This window comes from Notamacropus eugenii, chromosome 1, assembly GCF_028372415.1.
Source record: "Notamacropus eugenii isolate mMacEug1 chromosome 1, mMacEug1.pri_v2, whole genome shotgun sequence".
NCBI classification, from domain to species: domain Eukaryota; kingdom Metazoa; phylum Chordata; class Mammalia; order Diprotodontia; family Macropodidae; genus Notamacropus; species Notamacropus eugenii.
This window is the reverse complement of record NC_092872.1, coordinates 91189718-91212429: the sequence shown is the minus strand read 5'-3', so window position 1 is coordinate 91212429 and position 22712 is coordinate 91189718. Positions and strand designations below refer to the sequence as shown.

At 43.5% G+C, this 22712-nt stretch overlaps 1 protein-coding gene across 1 annotated transcript in view; it reads left to right on the top strand.

The window, feature by feature from the left end:
* Positions 1–22712, top strand: part of LOC140504695 (uncharacterized) — a 179634-nt gene that overhangs the window by 119969 nt on the left and 36953 nt on the right. Inside the window, exons 53-63 of the mRNA XM_072610020.1 lie at positions 170–251; positions 1929–2066; positions 2947–3109; positions 4460–4581; positions 6204–6344; positions 7281–7394; positions 8708–8836; positions 10168–10329; positions 10727–10891; positions 18516–18681; positions 20387–20571. Of these exons, the coding sequence (XP_072466121.1) occupies positions 170–251; positions 1929–2066; positions 2947–3109; positions 4460–4581; positions 6204–6344; positions 7281–7394; positions 8708–8836; positions 10168–10329; positions 10727–10891; positions 18516–18681; positions 20387–20571 (1567 nt within the window). The remainder of the gene's footprint in view (positions 1–169; positions 252–1928; positions 2067–2946; positions 3110–4459; positions 4582–6203; positions 6345–7280; positions 7395–8707; positions 8837–10167; positions 10330–10726; positions 10892–18515; positions 18682–20386; positions 20572–22712) is intronic.

Genomic DNA, 22712 nt, shown 5'->3' with positions numbered 1-22712 from the left:
TACATTGGATTCAGGTTTCGAGTTCCAATCTTAATTCTGCCACTTACTTCCTGTGTAATGTGACCTTGGTTTCAGTCTTGCTGTTCCCCTCTCCTCTCCTCTCTTAAAGGAGGAGGCTAGAGGAAATGACATTTAAGATACATTCAAACTCTGTGATTCTCTTTTCCAGCAAAGAACTACATGTTACCAGCCAACAGCATCTCTCCTTCCTCCTCAACCATTTCCCTAGAAGAGCCAAGCTTTCTACCAAGGTAACTGTTCCCTGAGGCCCATGTTCCTCTCTTGGCCAGTCCCTGAACTCTGCTGGCTCCTAACTCATTCCACATGCATCTTTTTTTTTTTCTCTTCTCATGGCTGCCCTCCAAAGTGGAAAGCTGAGGGAGAGAAGCAGATTAAAAGGAAGAGGGAGGCAGACAGAGATTCAGAGGGGGCAGAGTTAAGAATTGGTTAATGTGTCCACATCTGTTTAAGCGAGCTAAAGAAAACCCCCAGTTGGCTGCCCTTCAGAAATGGGGCTCTAGCTTTAAAAAGAAAAAACCCATTGGTCTTTACATTCTTTAGCTGGCTTGCCTGGCACCCTTCCTCCCAAGCCCCTCCAGCAAAGTGTATCTGATCCACAGCTCCGTGGAGATTCTCCCACAGTGCATCTTTTTGGTGGGGCCCAAACTCCAAGTCTGGGATGGATTAAAGAGTGTTCCAAGCCCATCCAGACACAGCTCCAAATGCTCTGTTTGCTTTTCCGGTTTCTCATCATCCCAGACTTTGTCTCCCAAGCTCAAAGCTTTTCTTTTTCCAAGGAAATGGTTGGCCTGAAGTCTCCCAACACAAGTTGTTCAGAGTTTCTTTTATCACCCTTGTGTCTTACATCTGCTGGCAGAGTGAGGGGCCTGTCGCAAACTGGAGATGTCTAACACATGTTGATTTCTCTATTTTACCCCCTTCTCCTTGGGGAGTCTGGGGCAGAAGAGAGTGCAGAAGAGCTCTGAAGTGCGATTAGCCTTGCACATATGGCTTGCTTCTTTAGAGGCCCTTCGGACCAGGGACTGTTTCTTACCCAGAGGGTGAAACAGATACTGTAAGAGCAGTTCTCTGCTACCAGCCCCAGAACTGTGGTTGGCCTTAAGCTTGTTCCTCAGCCATCAGGTCACAGTGAATGAGTGGTGATGAGTTCTTCACCTATGGTAGTACAAAGGCATACGCCTGGATTTGAATCTCACCTCAGACACTTCCTAACTATGTGACTTAGGGTGAGCCTCAGCTTCCCAATCTGTAAAATGATTTTAATAACTGCATCCCCTTTGGAACTCAGCACGATACAGTGGAAGGAGCACTGGCTCCATAGCCAGAGGAGCTACGTTCACATCCTGCTTCTGGAATATGATTTTGGGCCAGTCAGTTAACCTACTCCGGGCCTCTGTTTCCTCAACTATAAAATGAAGGGGCTTGTACTAGATGACCTTTGATTTCCCTTTGAGCTCCAGATATATGATCCCACTACACAAGGTTTTTGTGTGGCTCAAATGAGCTATGTATAGTGCTTTGTGACCAGGACACGCCATATGAATATGAGTACAGATATATGCGTAGATATGAAACATAACAATGGTAACTAACATTCGTATAGCACTTTAAAGTTTGCAAAGCCTTGTGCATATAATATCCCATTTGAGACTCACAACAACCCTTTGGAGGTAAGTGCTATTATTATTCACAAATGGGAAAACTGAACCTGAAAGCAGTAAAAGGACTTACCCACTGTCATCCAGCAAGTAAATGTCAGAAGCAAGATTTGAACTCTGGTCCTCTTCATTATGAGCTGAGTGCCTTATCCATTACATCAGGGGTTGCAAACTTTGCCCACATCAGTTGTGAAATGTTCCCTCAGATGCCTGGTGAAGCAACTTTGTTTTGCCCTCTCACCCACCTAGGTAAGCTACTCTTTGAGTGAGGCCCAAAGCATGATTGCTGTTGACCTGGAAAAACACCATTTCCATGTGGCCACAAGACTGACATTTACCGCATCCAACCTCACTCAAGTGACTGAGCTGATGCATACGATTCCCCAGGTAAGGAACAACAACTTGGAGATCCTCCGTGGGAGACAGAGCCCGTTGCAATAGTCAAGTTATAGAAATGTCAGAGTCCTAGGCAAGAAGTCAATGGTCATTTGTCTTGGTCTTTTATGCCCCTCTACCACCCTGATACATCCTCTTTTGGGTGCCATCTTTCATCTGAAGCACATACCACTCCTTGAATACCCAGAGACTTCTACTGGCAGTGCCCCATACTCTGACTTTTTCCTAAGTCTTCTCCCATTAAAAGAAGGGTTTTTAACCTTTTTTTGATTCATGGATCCCTTTGATAATCTGGTGAAGCTTATGAACCGTTTCTCAAAACCACATTTTGTCTTTTTTTGTGGAAGAAATTTGGAAAATCTAAAGTTTTCTAACCTACTCCACCATCTTTCCAAAATCCTCTGCTAAAACAAATGCATAAAATATGTAGGATTACAAAGAAAACCAATTATGTTGAAATGCAGTTATGAAAGTATTAAAAAGAAGTTTACTGGTCCCAGGTTAAGAATCCTTCTGTTACAACACACCCCTCCTGAGTTGAAGTTCTTTTAGGGGGCCTCATTCTCAGATTAGTGACAAAGAATGATAATGTTGGCTGATATGGCCCTCCTAACATATAACAGAATATCTTATCCCAATTAAATAATTATTCAAACTGAAAAGTATTTATTAAATGCCTACTTGGTGCAGGACACTAGACTCCAACCCAGGTGTGCGGACTCCAAGTCTAGTGATCCATTACAAGAAGCCCAAGATCTAATTAAACTCTCTCATCTTTCTGGAGTCTTCTCTCCTTTTAATCCCTACCTACCCTGAGCCACCACCTAAATTGCCACCCCAGAGCTGATGCCACCTTGTTTTCCCTTTGTAGCTCAAAATGATCCCCAGGGAAATGGTGCTCCTGACCATGTATCAGAAAGTCAATGGGACAAGGACCATCCAACAATTGGTTCTATGGGACGGCCAGGAGTTCAAGTTCATCGGCAGCTACACAGGGCCCTTTCCCAAGTTCTCCAGGAGCCAGCACATGCAGGGTAAGCTTCTCAATGGCAACAAGTCAGTGAACAGGTAGGCATCCATGGACAAATTAGAGCCAGAGGTTAGAGAAGGCAATTAGCTATTTACTCCAGGAGTCGACTGGGCAAATATCGAGATTAAAAAGTTTGTAATAACTTCCTAAAATGGGCTTGTCCTACCTCTAGCCATGTGTTCTAATCTCAGATTTATTCCTAGGAAATATTCACTTCTAAATGGCAACCCTATGGCAACTCTTGAAGTTAATTAGATGCAGTCCTAAAGGAAACAATCTTTTCTGAAAAGAATTATAAATCACAGCCCCTCTATTATTGGGTTTCTGTGTCATGAAGGCATTTTTCTGCCACCTTGAATTGTGCCATAGGTGAGCGGTGTGCAAAAAGAGAAGAGACCCAGCTAACCTTTCAGGGTTCCATCTGCTAATTTCCTTTGTTGCCATGCCAAGTTTCCTGGATTCCAAACCACCAATCGATCAATCAGTCACCAAGCATTTCTATAAGTGCACCTCTGTGGCAAGCATTGCCTAACCATCATTCAGAGTCAGTTTACCCCCTTACCAAGCTAAGGACTGGTGAGTGTTGGCAAGTACCTGGGATGGAAATATTGATGTTACCCCATCTCTACCATCATCCCCTCAAAGGGGATCCTAGCCTTTGACAATGATCATAGGACCATCAATGTGGAGCTGGAAAGGGTCTTAGCATCCAGTCCATTCCTCTTATTGTTCAGATGAGGAAACTGATGCCCAGAGAGACTAAGTGACTTGTTCAAAGTCACAGAAATAGCAACCAAGAGAGGTTTGGAGTTCAAGTCCTTTGACTTCACATCCAATACTCTTTCCATTGTACCCCCAAGAGACACCCAGGTTCCTTCTTAATCTGAGTGGTTCCAGGAAGGAAGGAAGGAGGGGGAAGAATGGAGGGAAAGAAAGAAGGAAGGAATGAAAGAGAGGGAGGGAAGGAAAGAAGGTACAAAGGAGGGAAGGAGAAGGAAAGAAGGAAGGATGGAAGTGAAGGAAGGAAGGAAAAAAGCATTTATTAAGTATCTACCTTGTGCCAGTCATATACTAAGCACCTTACACATATTTCATTTGATCCTCAAAACAACCCTGGGAGGGAGGTACTATTATTGTCCTAATTTTGTAGCTGAGAAAAGCAAAGTCAGCTCAGAGAGTGATTTGCCCAGGGTCACATATGTAGTAAGTGTCTAAGGCTAGATTTGAACTCAGGTCTTTCTGACTCCAGGTCCAGTGTTCTATATATCTCTCCATGATTGTGTGATGGAAGAATACAGCCACTGGTAGCCAGCCCTGATAACCTTCTCCCTCACTTTTCTCTCCTCTCTTCCAGTGGAACTTGTCCATCCTCTCTCCATTCCTTTTCCTCAACATTCCAAGATCACAGCATCCCTGCTACACTCAGTTCACAACCATCAAGATAATCTAGTCATTAAATGGAACAGCAAGGAACAGGTACAAACAGCCTGGAGTGAGGAGGGAGAGGAAGAGACACTAGGAAAAATTGTCACACATCAGAAAACTGAAAAGGACCCTAGAGACCTTCATTTGATTGACAAGGAAACTGGGGCTTAGCAGCTACCTTCTGCAAGGTTTTCCCCCATCTCTCTTAATGCTACAGGCTTTCCTCTGTTGATTATTTTCAATTTATCCTGTTTATATCTTGTTTGTACGTAGCTCTTTACATGTTTTTTCCTTCATTCAATTATGAGCTCCTTGAAAGTGGGGGCTATATTGTATTTTGCCTTTTTTTTTTAATTCTCAGTGCTTAGAACAGTACTTTGCACACAGTAGGTACTTATTGTCATTATTCATGTTTCAGTCATGTCTGACTCTCTGTGACCCCATTTTCTTGGCAAAGATACTGTAATTATCTGCTATTTTCCTTCTCCAGCTCATTTTTACAGATGAGGAAACTGAGGCAAACAGGTTAATTGATTTGCCCAAAGTCACACAGTTAGTAAGTGTCTGAGGCTAGATTTGAACTCAGGTCTTCCTTGACTCCAGCCCTAGCCCTCTGTCTACTATTGCCACAGTAGGTGCTTAATAAATGTTTCTTGGTTGACTGAACACACCACTAGTCTACGACAGAGCTGAGATGAGAGCCTGACTCTCCTGACTCCTAGGTCATTGCTTTTTCCACCATATCTCATGTATATTTAAAGGTAAGAGGGGAAGTGTAACTAGCCAGCTGAATTATGTACATTAGATGTGGGTGAGGGACAGGTCTAGCCTTAAAGCTTCCCTCCCATTATGCCTGAGCATGACATAATATGATCCTGAATTCATTTCCTGAGTCCTTCTTATCTAAATTACTTGGACTAATTTTTCTTTTTCTAGAATCTTTTATCTCTAATGGTAGGTTCAACAGAATTTCTGTCTGTATCTCTCCAGTAGAAGGCACAAGATAAAGGAAGAAAAGTAAAATGTTGGACAGGTTGGGGGACTGCTCCCTATTACACATCCTCCCTCCTAGAAAGAGGGTCCCAGTCAGATCAAGTGAAGAAGTATCTATTCATCATTGACCATGGGCCTAGCACTGTATTGAGGCTTTGCAGGCCTCTGGGAGATTCAAACCAACAAACACTGGTTCAGGAGATTGAACCTTCCGTTTGAAATAGCCAGTTTTCCAAGGGTCTTCAGGGGACGCCTAATTTTCTTTGCCTCAAGCCTAAGTTTCACAAATATCCAACCCACAAATAAATACATCAGTGAACAAGCATTTATGAAGCACCTCTGTGTCAGGCGCTGATACCCATCACCCAGAGTCAATTTCCTAACCCTTATTGAGTTAAGGGCCCACAAAGGGGAGCAGTAATACTTAATGTGTTACCTCAGTTCTACCATCTCCCTGGATCTCCCCTGAATGGGGGTCCCAGCCTCTGAGAATGATCAAAGGATCATTGGTTTGGAGCTGGAAAAGGTCTTGGAGATCATCTAATCCAATTCTCTTATTTTCCAGATGAGGAAACTGAGGCCCATAGAGGTTCATCAGGGGTAAGGGTTGGGGATAGTGGGATTTGATCCAAGCTTTGGTGCTCATGACATTTCTGTCATTGACCTCTGACTCCGGCCAGGTGGTGCTGTCCTCCTCTCTAAAGCTGGGGAAGGATCAAGTGGATGGCCAGGTAGCATTTGCTCATCCCTTCAACCTATCCTGGAGCCACATGGAAGCCAGGGGCCTGGCAGAGAAGAGAGGGAACAGGTACAGTCAACAGGTGAGATTGTAAGCATTCCCAAGCTGGTGTAAAGATGGGTACGGAAGTGGTAAAGGAGACACAACTGGATTGCAATTGGCTTTTTCTACCTGGAATCCTTAAGAGGGAATAGTTATATTTCAAAGGAGAAAAATGGGCTTTATGCTGTTGTGTAATTCCTTAAAACTAAAAAAGTTTTATATCACATTGCTTAAAATCTTAGGGAGGAAAGAGGGAGAAAAATTTGGAACTCAAAATCTTATAAGAAATGAATGTTATGGTTTCTCCTATTCATTTTAATTCTTCTATGCAACATGACTAATGTGAAAATGTGTCTAATAAGAATGTAAGTATAGAACCCATATAAGATTGCATGCTGTCTTGGGGAGGGAGGGGGAGAAAAATTTAAAACTTATGGAAGTGATTGTTGAAAACTGAAAACAAATAAATTAATTAAATTTTTTAAAAAAAATGAATATTAAAAATTGTCCTTACATATAATTGGAAAAAATATTATTAAAAAAACTACAAAGGTTTCTAAGAGATGGAAAGAGTCTCTGGAATCAGAGGACCTGGATTCACATCCCACCCTTCTATTTACTACCTACATATATGTCCTAGGACAGGGCACTGGGCTTCAATTTCCTCTAGGTTTCCTTTGAGTCCCCTTCTAGCTTGAGATACTGTGATCCTAAAAAACCCCTGCTTCCAAGTAGGTCAGTGTCAAAACTGTTCAAGACAGATGGCATCTATCCTTATAGAGAGAGAGATGGTAAAGTCTTTTCTGCTTTGGTTTCTTTCCGTCTCTTCATTTGGTACCCAGATATCAGCCATGGGATAAGTCAACAGCTTGGAGACCTAGTGTAGGCACTGGACCTTGGTACAGAGCAGAGGGGGCGGGCTGCCAATCCAGTCTTATTATTCTGAAGCACATCTGGTTCTTGCCTCTGACTATAGGTACAACTTACCTGGAACAGGGGGAAACCTGTCAACTTCCAGTTCACCTGGGCAGACAGGTCAGAGGCTGCCATCACCAGCTGGGAAGGCTGTCTGACCGCATGCTCAGGACAGGTACATGTGATGGGGAGGGAGGCTTTCCCCTCTGAGGGGGTCTGAGGATTGAGATGGCAATACCATGAGCTACCACTGACCATCCACTCCAAGGGCTCTACAATCAATCAGTCAATAAAAAAATGCGACCACCTTGGAAGGATGTACCAAGGACACAAAGGAAAAAAGGAAACAGCTCTTGCTCTCAAAGACTTCCCATTCTGTTGCAACGGGGAGCATTGTAGAATATATATAATCCTTTACGGATGAGTCCCCACCAGTTCAGGAAGAGGAAGAGTTTTGAGGAGTCATAAGCCTATATGTTCCTATGATGGCTTGTTCTAAAGCCTTCATTTTTATCATGGTGCCTGTGACCCCAGGAAAATGTAAGTTCCTCGAGGACATGAACTTTGTCATTAAAAAAAAAAAAAACCTTTGTATCCATAGTACCTAGCATGGAAACTTACACATAGCAAGTGCTTGGTAAATGCTCTGAATTGGGTGCCCACGGACCAAGATGTGGTACCTTGTACAGGCCTTGGTCATGATGCTAAACAAATGCAGTTATCCCCCAATTTCTGCCACAAATGCAAGACTGTTCTGCAAGAAAGATTAGGCAAAGAGAAAGTGAACTCTACGTCATGTTCAAACTCCAAAGAAGTTTCTTCTATATGTTATAATTCTATATCTGTTCTGTGTTTTCTATTCACCAACGAGTGTTCTCTCTACCTTACCAGCTCTCTGGATCAGGAGTCAGGTTTTGAAACCAGATTTGGCTCTAGGACAAGAAGAGATGTCAAGTGAAGCCAACATGCATTTATTAAGCACCTAATGTGTGTCAGGCTCTGGAGATACCGACCAAGGCAAAATCAAATCCAGTACTTGCTCTCAAAAAGTTCATAGTCTAGACAGGAGGACCTGAGTTCACCTTTGAGTTCAAATCAGACATTTACTAGCTGTTTGACCCTGGGCAAGTCATTTAGTTTCTGTTTGCCTCAGTTTCCTCATCCGTAAATTGGGGATAATAACCCAGGCTGTCATAAGGATCAAAGAAGATCACATTTTTAAGTGCCTGGCACATAGTAAGGACTATTAAAATGTTGGTTATAATTTTTGCTGTTATTTGTCGTTATATGCAAGCATCAACGTGTAAATATGATGCAGACAGGATAAATTGAAGACAGCCGGCTGGTCTATCCCTTTCTCTCGGAGTACGGCTGCATTTTATTAAACTCTGAAAACAGCACTAAAGTATGATCACTTAATTTTCATACCAAAGAGAAAAATATCCCTTTTCCCAGAATCATTAATACCAATGCTTTTCCCTTGATTAGCTCCAGAAATTCCTGACCCTGGGCAATCTCAAGGCCTGTGGATCTGTAACTCAGACGGCAGTGGTGTTCAGCGAGCTTCTTGATCTGTCCTGGGACAGCCAGAAAGTCAAACAAAGTCTGAAATATGAGGTAACATGAGAAAAGCCAAAGCGATGCTGTGACAGCCAGGAAGAGGGGGGCTGTTTTCTATCATCTCCGAATGACTTATTCTCATGAACCTGGAAGGAAGGCCATTTAACTCAGTCTCATTTCTTTCATAGAAAATGGCACCTGAGATATCCCAGGCATGAGAATTGATTTGGTTCTTACTTTCAGTGTTCACCTTTGTTTATTTTTTTTTCAACCATAGCACCTCCATGGTGCTAGATTTCCTGGGAATAGAAGACAAGAAGCTTCTTCAGTCCTTTCATAGATAAACTGGTTTGTTCCCCACAGGGGAAGACTGTGGTTACTTACTCTGGGCATCTTTGGCTTTTCAAGGATCCACAACATGGTGGCTAGTGTCACAGGGGAAAGTGTCACTCAAGACCCACACTACAAGTCTTTTTTTCTGGGATGCCCCAAGTAGAGAGATATTGTGAATGGCTTGGATGTTAGTAGTGTTGGGGCGTGGGAAGCTAAGGACAGGACACAGGGACATAGTTGGGCATTTTTGGGGGGCACATAAATGGGAGGGGAGAAGGCCCAAAGTCTGACTCCTACAGCTATCTGCCAGGGCACCTGGGATAGCTTGAGGAAACCTTGCGTCCAGAGCTCTCAACAGACAGCCTCCAGACCTTCTGATAGCCAGCTCAGAACTCTCATCTCCCAGAAGCTGGGATGGAGCTAGTGCTAGAAAGAACTGTGAAATAAGGGAAGTTTGTCTTCTCATCTCCCTTTCCTTCTTCTTACCTCCTCTGGCTTACTTCCTCTCTTCCTACCTCCTAGAGGAAAAGGATCCTTCTGCTTTGTTTCCCTTCTGCCTCCTCCCCTCAGGATCTGTCCCACTACCATAAAAACTAACTTTGAATCTGATAAACTCCTTTATCCTAAGGAAATAACAATTGTGTTCCCATTCAGTCATATGTCCCTCTTAGTGGAGATAATTCCTTTAAGCCAAAGGAATGAAATCTAACGGTGGAATTTCTGACATCAATAACAGACTGGATTATAAGGGGAGACATTTTTGCAAGGCTCTCCTTACTCCCCCTTAAAAACCAACAGTACCTGGGCGTGCCTACATACATTGGCATACATAAATGGTAGTATGGGTATGTAGACATGCCCTGTGTGGTGGGGAACATACCGCTATTACTCATTCCCTTTGTTCTCAGGGTAAGGACTAGAGTGTGCCTCCCTAGGGTCTGCCAACACACTTGGCCTAATGTTTGGACCAGGAATTCAGATCCCACTTTAGCAGGTATTTTCTTCCTTACTGAAAAGTCTGCCACCAGCCTCCCTGGTTATCCTGTTCCCCACAGAGACAGCGGCCACTGCTGTCAGATAGACTCCATGCAGAAGTGACTCTAGAGAATATCTTCTTGACCTCCTGCCCCAAGCAAACCTTCCTGGGAGAAATAGAGACTAACTACCTCAATCATCTCAGCCATTCTCTCAGACTGGGACTCTGTGATCTTTCCAGTGTAAGTCACTCCTACTCCATAGGAGAAGGGGATTTGGGGGGTGGAAGGTGGGGTGAATACTATTGGCTACTGATTTGATATTTGATAAGGCTAGTTTTCCCACAACTACAACAAAGGTCATGGGTTATTCCCCACCAGGCACTAGCCCAAATTATACTTAAAAGATATTGTCTCTTTCATCCTATCATTTTCATTTTGTTACTGATCCAGCTCAGTAACTCCATAGCCAACCTTACAAAATATGGCTCTCTGAAATGCCTTTTCACACCTTGAACACAGAACCTATGGTTTTCTTGAATTGCTTTTGAGTTTTGTTTTGGAGAGGAAGTCCAACCTGGAGGGGATGGATTCAGTGTTCAGATTTCAGTTTAGAGACTGCTCCCTTGTCTGTCTCCAGGCTGTTGTAATCTCTGGAGAACACCTACTGAACCAAGGCAGCTTCATGCTACAATCTAGGAACCTGCTCCGCCTCGCCCCAGACCCTGGGGATGGTTTGGTATTGGTCTTGACCCTCAGGAACCATAGTACTCCAAAGACTCAAGACTTCTCTGGAGAGCTAGAGGTGAGTAGCCCTTCAGTACCATCCCTCCTTTTACCTTAGGTTTGAGCATGGGAGAACCCAATTTAGCCATTCAGTTTAGCCATTAAAGTTTGGTTCCCCTAAACTTTAAAAGAGCAGGCAGATCCTGTCCCTTGAAGATCCATTAGGCTTTGATTTTAGGGTGACATTTTTCTAGTCCTCATTAAGACAGTAATTCCCTTTGTGACCCCTGGAAGTCAGTTCTGGGTCACACTGCCTGTCACATATGAGCTAATGCATCAGGAATGGTTTTAAAACTATCAAGTACAAATGTGAGGTATTATTACATAACCAAAAGGAACTGGTCTTTAACCCAGGGTGAATAATGCCTAAATAACCCTGCTTGTCTCATCAAGGGCATTTTAGCTCATTTACAAGTGAATCACATTCTTTCCAATGGTGCTTCCCTTGAAGTGAACTCAGTTACAGGGATTTGCTTCAATCAGAGCTTTATTGTCTAAAGATGAGGCCTCCTGCAAGCCTGGGAGTGGGAGAGATGGAGGGGGTGCCTTTTTCCAAGAAGATCCCCCATGCCTTTGTGAGGAGGGATTAAAAGAAGTGATTGATTACTCTTCTTGGTGGGGGGGAAGGGGAGGGACAAGGAGGGTCTTGTTAATTAGGACCTCTGGAGGCAGGGCAAGTGAGGTATGTGCTGGGGGAGCAGGGAGCAGGTTCTATGTTGGGAGTTCCAGAGCATGGGAAAAAAAAAGACAGAGATTACAGAGAGGAGACATTTTAGACTAAGTAGGGAAATCTGCCTAGGCTCTCTCCTCTGTGTGGTCAGTGTAGATCTAGCTGGTCTTATTATATTATTATTATATTTATAATCCTTTTATTAAGGGGATTTGTTCTATGATGTTTAAATTCAGTCAAAGGGCCACATTGAGGACCTAGAGGGCCACATATGGCCTGAAGGCCCCAGGTTCCCCACCTCTGCACTAGTGCCTTCTTTCCATAGCTCCTCCGCAGCCACACATAGTTGTTTGCATATTGTCTTCTTCCTTAGACTATGAGTTCCTTGAGAGTAGGGACTGTCCCATGCCTTTCTTCGCATGCCCAGGACTTAACCCAGTGCCTGGCACATAGTAGCTACTTAATAAATGTTTGTTGACCGATTTATGTCGTATAGGATTCTGCGACCTTAAGGATCAAATTCAAACTCTATGGCATTTCAAGCCCTCCACAACCAGCTTCCAACCCGCCTTTCCAGTCTTTTCCTACTACTTTGCTCCATGTCATGAACTCTTTGGTCCAGGCAAACTGACCTTCTTGCTCCTATTTTCCCATCATGTTGCACCTCCTACCTTTAGAACTTTGCACTTTTTGTCTCCCATGCCTGGATTTTACTCTCTCCTCACCTCTGCCTCTTAGAGACAGTCTCTGATTTTCTTCAAATAGTTCAAATGCCATTTCCTACAGGTTCAGTCACTTTTCAGTCATGTCTGACTGTTTGTGACCCCATTGGGGGTTTTCTAGGCAAAGATACTGGAGTGGTTTGCCATTTCCTTCTCCAGCTCATTTTACAAATGGGAAAACTGAGGCAAACAGGGTTAAGTGACTTGCCTAGGGTCAAACAGCTAGTAAGTGTCTAAGGCTAAATTTGAATTCAGAAAGATGTCTTCCTGACTCCAAATCCAGCACTATGGCACCACCTAGCTGCTGTTCTCATATTAAGAATACACATTGAAAGCTCAGTCCTTTCCTTCTATGTATCAAAAGTGTCATCCAGTCAAGTTTGGTCCCACTCAGCTTCCCAGCTGTTGAAAGTTACCTTCGCCTAACTGGTTGAAAATGTGTGTGTCCTAGGCAAATTGGGTTAAATGACTTTCCCAGTGTTACACAGTTAGCAAGTGTCTGAGACTGGATTTGAATTCAAAAAGATTTTCATATATATACTTCGATTTCCCCAATAAGGGAGAGAGTCCTTGAAGGCAGGGACTGTTTGGATCCCTAGCACAGTGTCTGACATATAATAGGCATTTTTTAAATGTCTGTTGATTAATTGATATACACAGCTGTGTATATCATTTAAACGCTCATGACTTGGTGACTGCAGTATACACGAATACCAAGCAAGTAGTGGTTTGTAAAAGTCTGTACAGCTTATTTGAATTAATCTGGGTTTATAAATCCAGCTTAAATTTGCCTCTGGGTTTCCATTCCTAAAACGGAGAGTACCTGGTGGGTGTTAGATTGGTGTAGTAGGTACCAGGCAACCTCACAACAATTCCAGCAATAATACGGAGACAGCTTCCCTTGCACTATCTGTCACCTTGGATGGGTAGATGATCTTTGCTAAATTATGGCTCAGCGAGATATCCTGGTACTGGTCATGTCCACCGTTCTCCCCATCCCATGGAAAAGAGAGAGAAGTGGGGAGAGAAGGGATACTTTTCTGCAGATTAAGAATTATCTTCTTGATCATTTTTCAAGGAAAGTTTAGCCTCCTAGGGTTATTTTATCCAGGACACACACGTTTTCAATGAGTTAGACAAAGGTAACTTTCAATGATGGGAAAGCTGAGTGGAATCGAACTTGACTGGATGGTACCTTTGATACATAGAAGGAAAGAATTGGGCTTTCAGTGTGTGTAAGGATGTGAGAATAGTGGCTAGGTGGTGCAGTGGATAGAGTGTTAGGCCTGGCGTTAGAAAGATTCATCTTCCCAAATTCAAATGTGGCCTTAGACATTTACTAGCTAGGCAAGTCACTTAACCCTGTTTGTCTCAGTTACTTATCTGTAAAATGAGCTGGAGAAGAAAATGGCAAATCACTCCTGTACCTTTGCCAATAAAACCCCAAATCATAGAAAGTTAGACACTACTGAAACAACTGAACTACAACAATGAATGTTAGACCGTTGACTGATTTAAGAGTTATTTGGAGCTAAGAAGGGTACCTTCTTGGCGTAAGTTTTTAAGAAAGACTCAGATGAGTAGGTAGAAGTGTACGTAACTATAGACTAGGGTCTAATTCATGGGTATAATATTTTAAGGAAGTCTATGAAGTTGAATGGGAAAAAAGTTACATCTTTTGATTTCCTTTGTAAAACCTATGTATTCCATTTTATGAATTTAAAAACATTCTGGCAGGAATTCGTAGACTTCACCAGATGCCGAAAAGGTCCATGCATAAATCAACATAAGAACACCTTATCTAGACAACCCTTGAAGGCTTAATGGACAGAGTTATCTGGCTAAACAATCAGTCAACCAAAAAGCATTTATTAAAGTGCCTAAAATAGATTAAAAACAAGACAGACTGTGACCCAAAGGCTGGCCTTGACAAGCTTCCCAGAGTTTGTAGGCATGGCATGGTCTGGTTTTTTGATATGAAATCCTGGATCATTTGGTCGATTTGTCAGTGATCCTTAGAATCAAGATGGGAAAGGGGGGAAAATATAAGCAAGCAGGAGAGAATAGGGAAACAGCCACTAGAGGTCAGTAGAAACCTGGATTCCCCAGGGTATAGCCATATTAGGTCTCCCATGCCTGTGTTTGCAATGTGGAGACTAAATGACTTTCTTGTCGTCATCCTCATCCTCGTTATAGTATTTGTATAACACTTTAGTGTTTGCAAAGAGCTTTATCAATATTGTCTTATCTTAATCTCACCACCATCCTGGGAAGTAGGTGCTACTATTTAATTTTTTATTCATTCATATTACAGATGAGGAAACTAAATAAGCAGAGGTTAAGTGACTCACCCAGAGTCACACTGCTAGTAAGTATCTGAGCTAGGATTTGAACTCAGGTCTCTCTGATTCCAGGTCTAGTGCTTTCTCTACTGTGCCACCTACATGAGGATTATCTACCTGCATGGGAGATCTGGACAATGATTTTCTTTCCCAAGGCCAGCGTTTGGATTTTTTTCAGGATTCCACTTTGTTGCCTGTGTGACTTTAGGCAAGCCATTTCCCATCTGGGCCTCAATTTCCTCATCTGTCAAATGAGAGGATTAGACTAGATATTGAACTAAGGTTCCATCCCAGTCATGTAGGGAGTTGCAAGAGTCCTAATCAGCTTTTATAACTTAAAATTGCACTAAGACTTTTGGGATACCCTGTATGTCTATGAGCCTGGGAATAGGCTGTGAATGAACTCAGCTCCAAGGTGATCATCTCCTAGCATAAAATATAGGCCAACGCATTTTTAAAACTGTATATAGTATCATTCTATGCAGTATCAGAATCAGGAGAGAGGAGGGCTGATCAGCACCGTTCCTGCTTTGAGGAGTATAGGGGTTCTGAGAGGCCTTACAGATGGAGGTGAGAAGGAAAATCCCTGTGGGAAGTACCTTTAAACTCAACTTTCACTTCAGGTGGACAAGAGGCAGATAGGAGGAATTATTGGAATGGCTTCCCTCAGCACTGTTTAGACCTCTGAGGAAAGGATAAGAGGCTAGTGCCTATGGAAAGGAGTTCTGACCAGAGCTGAACAAAGCATTGTGACAAGCCATCAGAGCCTTTTTAATTTGCAGACTCACCCACCCAGCAAAAAGGAATGGATTAACTGATATCAAGTCCCCTAGGCCAGGAGGAATTCTTGAAAGTGTTAGGTATTTCTCTGTTGGGAACATGCAAAGAAGCAGGGGTCCCCTCTTCTCCTCCAAAGAGAAAGGGGTATTAATGGGACTCAGAGGAGGGATTTTGGTCTGGAGAGAGGAAAACTGCAGGGCTGGAAGGGGAGAAAGCTTTAGACGCCACTGACTGGAACATTGAAAGAATCCTTCTCCTGGTTGTGGGAGAGACTAGAAAGAGGAACAATTGATTGTTTTCCACTGAGGGAAGGGAGAGAATTGAGGGATGTCAGAAGTGAGCAGAATGCTGTTGTATATGCAAAGGGGCGATTAAAAACTAGACTGGATACTGAGAATTCTAGAAGATGGAAGGAGAGGCAGAGACTTGATGAGTGTGCATTTCAGGATGAGAACAGAATGAGTGTTGGGAGATTGGGGATGGAGGTCCAGTCTGCCACCCCAAAGCATGGTGGAGCACTTGCCTTTCACCTCTATCCTTTGTGTAGACATCATTGCATGTAAATGCGTGTGTGCAAGGGTGTAAGGATCACCGCTTGTTTTCTAGAACAATCCCAATGCCCCAAGCATATGGTTGATTGTTTCCCTTTCTTCTCAAAAAGGACCAAAATGACATCATTAAGGTCAAGGTACAGTGTGTCAGACTGTGACTGTTCAGACCAATAAGAGCTTGGAAGGCTGTATCACAGGTGAGGCACAAATAGTACGTATGAACATTTGGAGTGGAGATGTCTCTAAATTTGTGCATCTCGTGTTCTTTTGAGCTACTGCAATTCTGCTTTGCTCAGAGAGCACGGTGCCATCTTTGATGCAGGTACGCCGAGCTGGGTGGTCCTGTGCCAGTGTCTCCCAAGTCTCATAATACCAAAGGTCTTCAGAGAGACCTTGAGAGTGTCCGTGGATGGCTTTTTCTGACCTATGTGTGAGCACTTGCCTTGTGTGAGTTCTCCACAAAATAATCTTTTAGGCAAATGTATGTTCAGCTTTCAAACAGTGTGACCAGCCCATCAGAGTTGTGCTCTTTGCAGTAGAGTTTGAATGTTTGGCAGTTCAGTTTGAGAAAGGACCCCATGTCTGTTACCTTATCCTGCCAAGTGATCGTCAGAATTGTCCCAAGATAGTTCAAATGGAAAAGAATCAATTTCCTGGCATAATGTCCAGATTTCACAGGCATACAACAACATGTGAATGGGGATGACAGCTGTTTGATCAGATTCTGCCTGGCATAACTTCTCTCTGGGTTGTGGGCACAGTTAAGCTTGATTTTAGCTTTATGTTCTTAAAGGAGAGGACCTGGGTGGGAGGGAGGAGTGGGAGGAATGGGTTACCTAACACTTCCACCTAGTGTTAAGTTATAACTCCCTGAGTTTGGGAAAGAACTGCAGACTCCCCCCACTCTTCCTCACAGTGCATTCATGCAGTCCAGAAATGAAGCTCCCTCAGGGAGTCCTGAGGTGATGACCATGTGCTCTTCTAACAGACACTCCAAAAAGTCAGATTTTGTTATATGGTGGCTCTGGAGGGAAAGGACCTGAGTTCAAATCCCACCTCTGATGATTGCTTTCCGTGAGACCTTGAGCAAGTCTTTCTGGGTTGTGGGCACAATTAAATTTACTCCCAGCTTTCTATTCTCAAAGAAAAGAGAACCTTGTGGGCCTCTTTTCCTCATCTGTTAAAATAAGTGGGTTGGACTAGCCAGTGTGTGAAGTCCCTTCCAGTACTAGGAGGCTGTGAAATTAGGAGGATCAAATTGGTGGGTCTCTGATCTTGGACCCGAAACTGCATCCTGGTCCTCAGGGCTCTGGGACGGTGGTCAGCATTCCCATTCCTCGGGTCACTGGTGTCCCCTCTTTCTACTCTTATGCAAAAGTACAGTGCGGGCTAGTCCTGGGGTTCTCGGTCAGTGTCCAATTTCCGTTTTGGGGATGGGTGGAGGAGGGGAGGCAGGCTTTTTCTGCTTGCATCACACCGCCATCTAGCGGCAGGCCCTGGGGGGAAACGTGTCCCTATTTCCTTAGAGAAGCGTCCCTCCCTCTTGGTCATACTCAGCCCCTAATCCATAGACAGATGGGCTGCTTTTCCCCATCATCATGGCCCCAGTGCCTCCATTCCTGCAGAAAATCTTAATAACTATCCCTATTACTTCCTCCCATGATAGAAATAGCAACCTCAGCATAGGACCGTGGAAAGTGCATTGATACTAGAGAGGTCCTGGGTTCACATTCTGGCTCTGACCCTACCAATGTGACTTTGGACAAGTCACTTAACCTGCTCTGGGCCTCAGTTTCCTTAGCTGTAAAGTGAGGGAGTTGCATTAGATGCCCTCCTTTCTGGCTCTATCTAGAGCTATGATTCTTCTCCTGCATACAGGGATGCTACGCAGTTTTCAAAATGCTTTGGAAAACTTTTTCTCCTAGGAGATGTTCAGCAGCCCTGTAAGGCAAGCTGAGCGTGGATCACGTTATATATTGTGTCCTATAAAATATCATAGGATATCATAGAAAGGTCCAGAGAAGTCACCTAGTACAACCCGCTCATTTTACAGAAGAGGAAACTGAGGCCCTGGTGACTTGATCAAGGTCACCCAAGTGACAGATGTTCCCTCTGTAGTGAAACAGGTAGAATTAGAACCTAGGTCTTTGGACTCCATATTCAGTGCTCTTACCCCCCTGTACCACACTCTCCTTATTGGCCTCATTTTAAAGATGAGGACTGATGTTATGACTCTTAATAAGTGGGTATGGCAGGTGAATGCTGGAGATGTTTTGGGGGCAAGGAGCCCTTGGTGTGATGTTCACATTACCTAGAGGACCACTTTCTTCCCCTATATAAGGAGTCTCTCTTTTACTTCGGAACCTAACATGTTCCTCCACTTCTTTATAATTCAGAACTACAGAAGGGAGGGAAACTGGGGAGCCAGAGAAGGTGTAAGAAAGATGGTCAGCCCTGTTATTCTTTCTCTCTTTACTTAGCACATCCTCAGACTCACCTTTTTTGGGTCCTTTGGGTGACAAAGGTAGGAGAGGGTTATGATCAATCCAATAGACTTGAGTTTCTCTCTTAATCATAGCTGAAGGCACCAGGAGATCAGCAAGTAAGTCTGCTGGGAAGGGTCACTGAATCAGCCTCTCAGACCATAGTCCTGCTACAGGGGAGCATGGAAAGAGAGGAAAAGTTGGAGCTGACAGCTTCCTGGGTCTCAAACTGTCTCCGGGCTTACCTGGCATATGGAAAAGGTAGGTGAAGGCATCAGCAACCTTTGGGAACATGTATGTGTATTTTGGGGCAGCTAGGTGGCACAGTAGATAGAATGCTGTACCTTATATCAGGAAGACTCATCGTCCAGAGTTCAAATCTGGCCTCAGACATTTACTAGCTGCATGACCCTGGGCAAGTCACTTAACTATTTGCCTCAGTTTCCTCATATGTAAAATGAGATGGAGAAAGAAATGGCAAACCACTCCAGTATCTTTGCCAAGAAAGCCCCAAATAGGTTCACAGAGAGTTGGATGTGACTGAAAAAACCTGAACTGAAATGTAAATATTATGCAAAGAAAAGTTTGACCATAGAGTCTCAGAGTTGAAAGGGCCTTCTAGGGTCATTTTGTCCAATTTATGCCTAAAGAGGCATCCGCTCTATAACAATGGTTTATCCAGCCAATTCACTAACTGGCAAGTGAAGGTACTCTACTTAGGAGCAGTTGTAACTGTTAGGGAAATATTCTTTATATCCAACCAAAATCTGCCTGTTCATTGTTCTTAGTCTGTCCTTAGGCCATCAAAACATGTAAAAGGAATATTGGATGGTGCTGATGGTAGATTGTAATGAATAGAAAACTCAAACAAGAGAAGACAAATCTACATTTAAAAGATTGATAGATTTTTAAATATCATTTATTATATTACCTAGGTTCCCTCCTATATCCCTTCCCCTTTCCCACCAAGTTATTCCTTTGTGGACCGCAACATCTTCAAATGAGCAGGGGAAGGAGAGAAGGGATGTCTTCTCACATCTCTTCTTTGGAAACAACCTTCAGTTACTTTGAAGGACTTACCCTGATTGGAGCTGATATCCCTCTCTGCTCCTAGGGAAACCATCACTTTGAGAGTACAAATGTGACCTAAGTCCCTGGCACTTCTACCCAGTGATCTAACTTCAGTCTGATTCACCATTTATTTATTAGACGGCAGTGTGGCCTGCACTGTTAAGTGCTGTGAGGAGAGCCAAAATGTGCTCCCAGTCCTGTGAATTGGCTAGCTCCCATTCCAGGCTTAGAATGTACTCCCTCTTCACCACCATCTCTCTCTAACTTCCTTCAAGGTTCAGCTCAAGGGCCTCCTTCTCCATGAAGCCTTTCCTGATATCTCACACACACACACATACACACACACGAGGGCTTTCCTGATATCCCACACATACACAAACACACACACACGCACATACACGGGCTTTCCTGATATCACACACACACACACACACACACACACAAGGGCTTTCCTGATATCTCACACACACACACACACGTACACAAGGGCTTTTCTGATATCACACACACACATACACACACAAGGGCTTTCCTGATATCTCACACACACACACACACACATGCACACAAGGGCTTTTCTGATATTACACACACACACACAAGGGCTTTCCTGATATCTCTCACACACACATGAGGGCTTTCCTGATATCACACACACACACACACACACACACACACACACACATACACTTACTTGCATGCACACTAATACCCTTTCCCCCCCAAAAAAATTATCTTATTTCTGCTTTGTACATAACCATATCTGTGTACATACATGTTCGATAGTTTATATCCAACCCATTATGAGTGTGGCCCTTCCCCCTTCAGGGCCCAGTGTCAGAGTAGCCAGATGAGAAGCATCCTAGTGAATCAATTTGTCCTTTCATTGCCCTAGGGACAAAGGAGGAGGGTGTGGAAATCAGTGCCTGCTCTGATGGAAGGCAAGTGGCCAAGGCTGAGGCTGTGCTTCTTGTCAGTGGTGGGCAAAATGAACACTTGGGCCAGGTGGTCCTCAGGGCTGCCAACCAGAGTCTAAGCCTGGCCGCGCACGGCTGCATCACTCCCATTGCAAACATGGAGGTAAGCTTGCACAGGCTTCTCCTCCCTGTGGTACTATGTGTGTGTTGGGGGGGGGGGGGAATCCTTGACTGGGGCCTGATGAAGAGGAGAGAGTGACAGGTCATTATGAATCTACAGCTCAGAGAAGGGGTAGATATCAGAAAATATGCCATTTATTATGTGCCAGGCACTGGGCTAAGTACCAGGGGTACAAATACAATCAAACAAGTTGGTCCCTACCTTCAATAAACGTCCATTGTAATGTAGGAAAACAACTTACATAAAGGTACTAGTAAATGAGTAGGGAGCAGGGGTACCTGAGTGAGGTAATGCTTCGGGTGAGGAGAAGAAATCTGGACCACTGAGGTAAGAGAGATGTGATGTGGGGCTGGTCTTTCCTAAAATGGCGGTCCCCAATTAGGAGAGGAAAGGCCCCAGGGCAGAAGCTTGGGGGAGGGGCAATATGTTAGATGACGAGAAGGAGGTAGAGAGTTTGGAGAGTCAAGACTCAGCGATGACAAAGGCATCATCTTTGGCTTTTCTTTACATATTTTTAAAAATTTAATTTATTTGTTTTCAGTTTTCAACAATCACTTCCATAAGTTTTACATTTCCTCCCCCTCCCTCCACATGTATTCTTATTAAACACATTGTCACGTTAGTCATGTTGCATAGAAGAATTAAAACGAACGGGAGAAACCATGAGAAAAATCAAAACAAAACATAGCACAAGAGAAAATAGTCTGCCTCATTCTGCATTCCGATTCCATGGTTCTTTCTTTGGATGTGGATGGCGTTTTGCATCGAGTCCATTGGGAATGTTTTAGGTCCTTGTGTTGCTGAGAAGGGCTCAGTCTATCAGAAACAGTCCTGGCACACTGTGGCTGTTACTGTGTATAATGTTCTCCTAGTTCTGCTCATTTCACTCAGCATCAGTTCATATAAGTCTTTCCAGGTTTTTCTGAAGTCCAACTATTCATCATTTCTTTATAGCACAATAGTATTCCATTACATTCATATACCACACCTTGTTCAGCCATTCCCCAGTTGATGGGCATCCCCTCAATTTCCAGTTCTTGGCCACCATAAAAAGATCTGCTATAAATATTTTTGTACATGTGAGAACTTTTCTCATTTTTATGATCTCTTTGGGATACAGCCCTAGAAGCGATATTGCTGGGTCAAAGGGTATGCACATTTTTATAGACCTTTGGGCATAGTTCCAAATTGGTTTCCAGAATGGTTGGATCAGCTCACAGCTTCACCAACAACAAATTAGTGTTCCAACTCTCTCACATCTTCAACATTTATCATCTTCCTGTTTTGTCCTGTTTGCCAATCTGATAGGTGTGATGTGGTACCTCAGAGTTGTTTTGATTTGCATCTCTCTAATCAATAGTGATTTAGAGCATTTTTTCATATGACTATAGATAACTTTAATTTCTTCCTCTGAAATTTCCCTCTTTGGCCATTTATCCATTGGGGAATTTTTCTTTACATATTTTCCCTCTTTGTTAGGGATGGACAGATAGCTTCCAGTCCCTTTCTCCTCACGTCTCCTTTTTTGGTTTCAAATAAGTAGATGTTCTAAATTAGAAGAGACCTGGGGTGGGAGGAAGTAGATTGGGGCTCACGTTTCTGCTCCACCACCTCCTACATGGTCTATAATATATTGGAGAAGTCAGCCCACCTCTTTGGGGCCTTCTTTTTCTCAGTTGTCCCGTGGGAAGAACACTCCCTAACGTTTGCATATACCCAGGCTGGAGAGAGTGTGAAGATAGGGCAGGATAATTGCTGGGAAAGTCTGGAAATAAAAGTGATATCCAGGTACAAGGATTATTGCTTGTAATATTGTTGACTCATTTGATTAATTGATTATTATACCATATACCATAATATTATATTAATATAATTAAATAATTAATTGCAAGTGTTAAAAGCTTAAGCAAACAAAACCCGATTTTTAGTGCCTCTGCCTCTCCCTCTCTCTCCCTCCTCCCTCTCTCTTCCTTCTCCCTCCCTCTCTCTCTCTCTCTCTCTCCCTTCTTCCTCCCTCCCTCTCTCTCTCTCTCTCTCCCTCCCTCCCTCCTTCTCCCTCTCCCTCTCCTTCTCCCTCTCCCTCTCTCCCTCTCCCTCTCCCTTCAAACCCCCATGTCTAAAGC